The following is a 1,521-nucleotide window of genomic DNA, read 5'->3' on the forward strand; positions in this document are numbered from 1 at the left end:
ACACAAGCATTTACTAAGTCAAAGCAATTACGAACATGGTAATCAAGAATATAGCATTTAATAGTCTACATAATTCATAAAATTACCAAATTTCATCTTACGGAAAGCTAGCTTGCTTGAAAATGTTTCATGTCAAAGTATCAAGATGAACCCAAGATTAAAAGCTTGCTTCGCACAACTACTCACCTTAGTCCAAATTCAAACATAGCAATCGAAAATGCTAAAGACGTACAAGTCAAAACTCAACTAGTATAATTATCTTACAAGGATGCGATGCAATACAAATGCGACAAAAGTAAGATAAGTATATACAAAGATAACTCCCCTACACACAATACCATAGGGATGACACACACTAAGTTTTTCCCTCAAATAGGTAAATCTAGTAGCATCTAGAGGCTTGGTGAAGATGTCGGCTAGCTGGTGTTGGGTATCAATGTATTTCAAGTTTATATCCCCCTTCTCGTTGTGGTCTCTCAGAAAGTATAATTTCATATCTATATGTTTGGTTCTGGAGTGCTGAACTATATTATTGGCTAAGCTTATGGTACTGGTGTTGTCGCACAAAAGTGGCACACTCCTGAAATCTAACCCAAAGTTCCTCAAGGTAGCAACCATTCACAAAATCTGTGAGCAAGAGCTAGCCATAGCTACATATTTAGCTTCAGCGATAGATTGCGCAACGCTAGACTACTTCCTAGAAGACCAACACACAAGAGAGGTACCCAAGAAATGACACATACCAGAAGTACTTTTCCTGTCAATTCTACACCCAGAAAAATCCGCATTGGAAAAACCTCAAAAAGAAAGCAAGAAGGAAGCAAAAAACCAGAGTCCATACTTGAGAGTGTGCTTGAGGTACCTCAGAATGCGTTTTACCGCTTGGTGGTGAGACGTCCTCAGTAAAGCTTGGAAGTGCGCATAGAGGCAGACGACGAAATTGATGTCCGGTCTTGTCACCGTCAGGTACAGGAGGGAGCCAATCATGCTTCTGAACTCCCATTGGTCCACTGCTTCGCCATCTTCATCTAGAACAAGCATAATCGAGGTAGTCATCAGTGTCGTCAAGGGCTTCGCGTCGCTCATGTCGTACTTCTTCAGTAGCTCCTTGGTGTACTTCGTCTGATGGACGAATGTACCCTGCTTGTTTTGCTTGATTTGAAGTCTAAGAAAGAAGTTGAGCTCGCCCGTCATCGACATCTCGTACTCCATGGTCATATTTTCAGCAAACTTGGCCACAAGTACATGAGAAGAGCCACAAAAAATGATATCATCCACGTAAATCTGAACAAGTAGGAAATCTTTGCCATACTTGAGAGTGAATAAAGTTTTATCAACCGATCCCATGACATACCCATGCTCTAACAAGAAAGAACTAAGCCTATCATACCAAGCCCTGGGTGCTTGTTTAAGCCTATACAAAGCTTTTTGAAGCTTGTATACTATGTGAGGGTACTTGGGGTGCTCAAAGCCTAGGGGTTACTTGACATAGACCTCTTTCTGTATAAAATCATTTAAGAA

The 1,521-nt window shown here is 40.7% G+C and overlaps 1 protein-coding gene across 1 annotated transcript; it reads right to left on the reverse strand.

Moving 5' to 3' along the window:
• Positions 1-798: 798 nt before the first annotated feature.
• Positions 799-1,212, reverse strand: LOC133893056 (uncharacterized mitochondrial protein AtMg00810-like). The gene has a single exon (XM_062334027.1). It carries the CDS (start codon positions 1,210-1,212, stop codon positions 799-801), a length of 414 nt encoding a protein of 137 aa, XP_062190011.1.
• Positions 1,213-1,521: the final 309 nt, after the last annotated feature.

This window comes from Phragmites australis, chromosome 15 (genome assembly GCF_958298935.1).
Source record: "Phragmites australis chromosome 15, lpPhrAust1.1, whole genome shotgun sequence".
Taxonomy (NCBI): domain Eukaryota; kingdom Viridiplantae; phylum Streptophyta; class Magnoliopsida; order Poales; family Poaceae; genus Phragmites; species Phragmites australis.

Excerpts from the sequence above, each read along its gene's own strand:
- LOC133893056 (XM_062334027.1), bottom strand. The coding sequence starts at position 1,212 with ATGGAGTACGAGATGTCGATGACGGGCGAGCTCAACTTCTTTCTTAGA.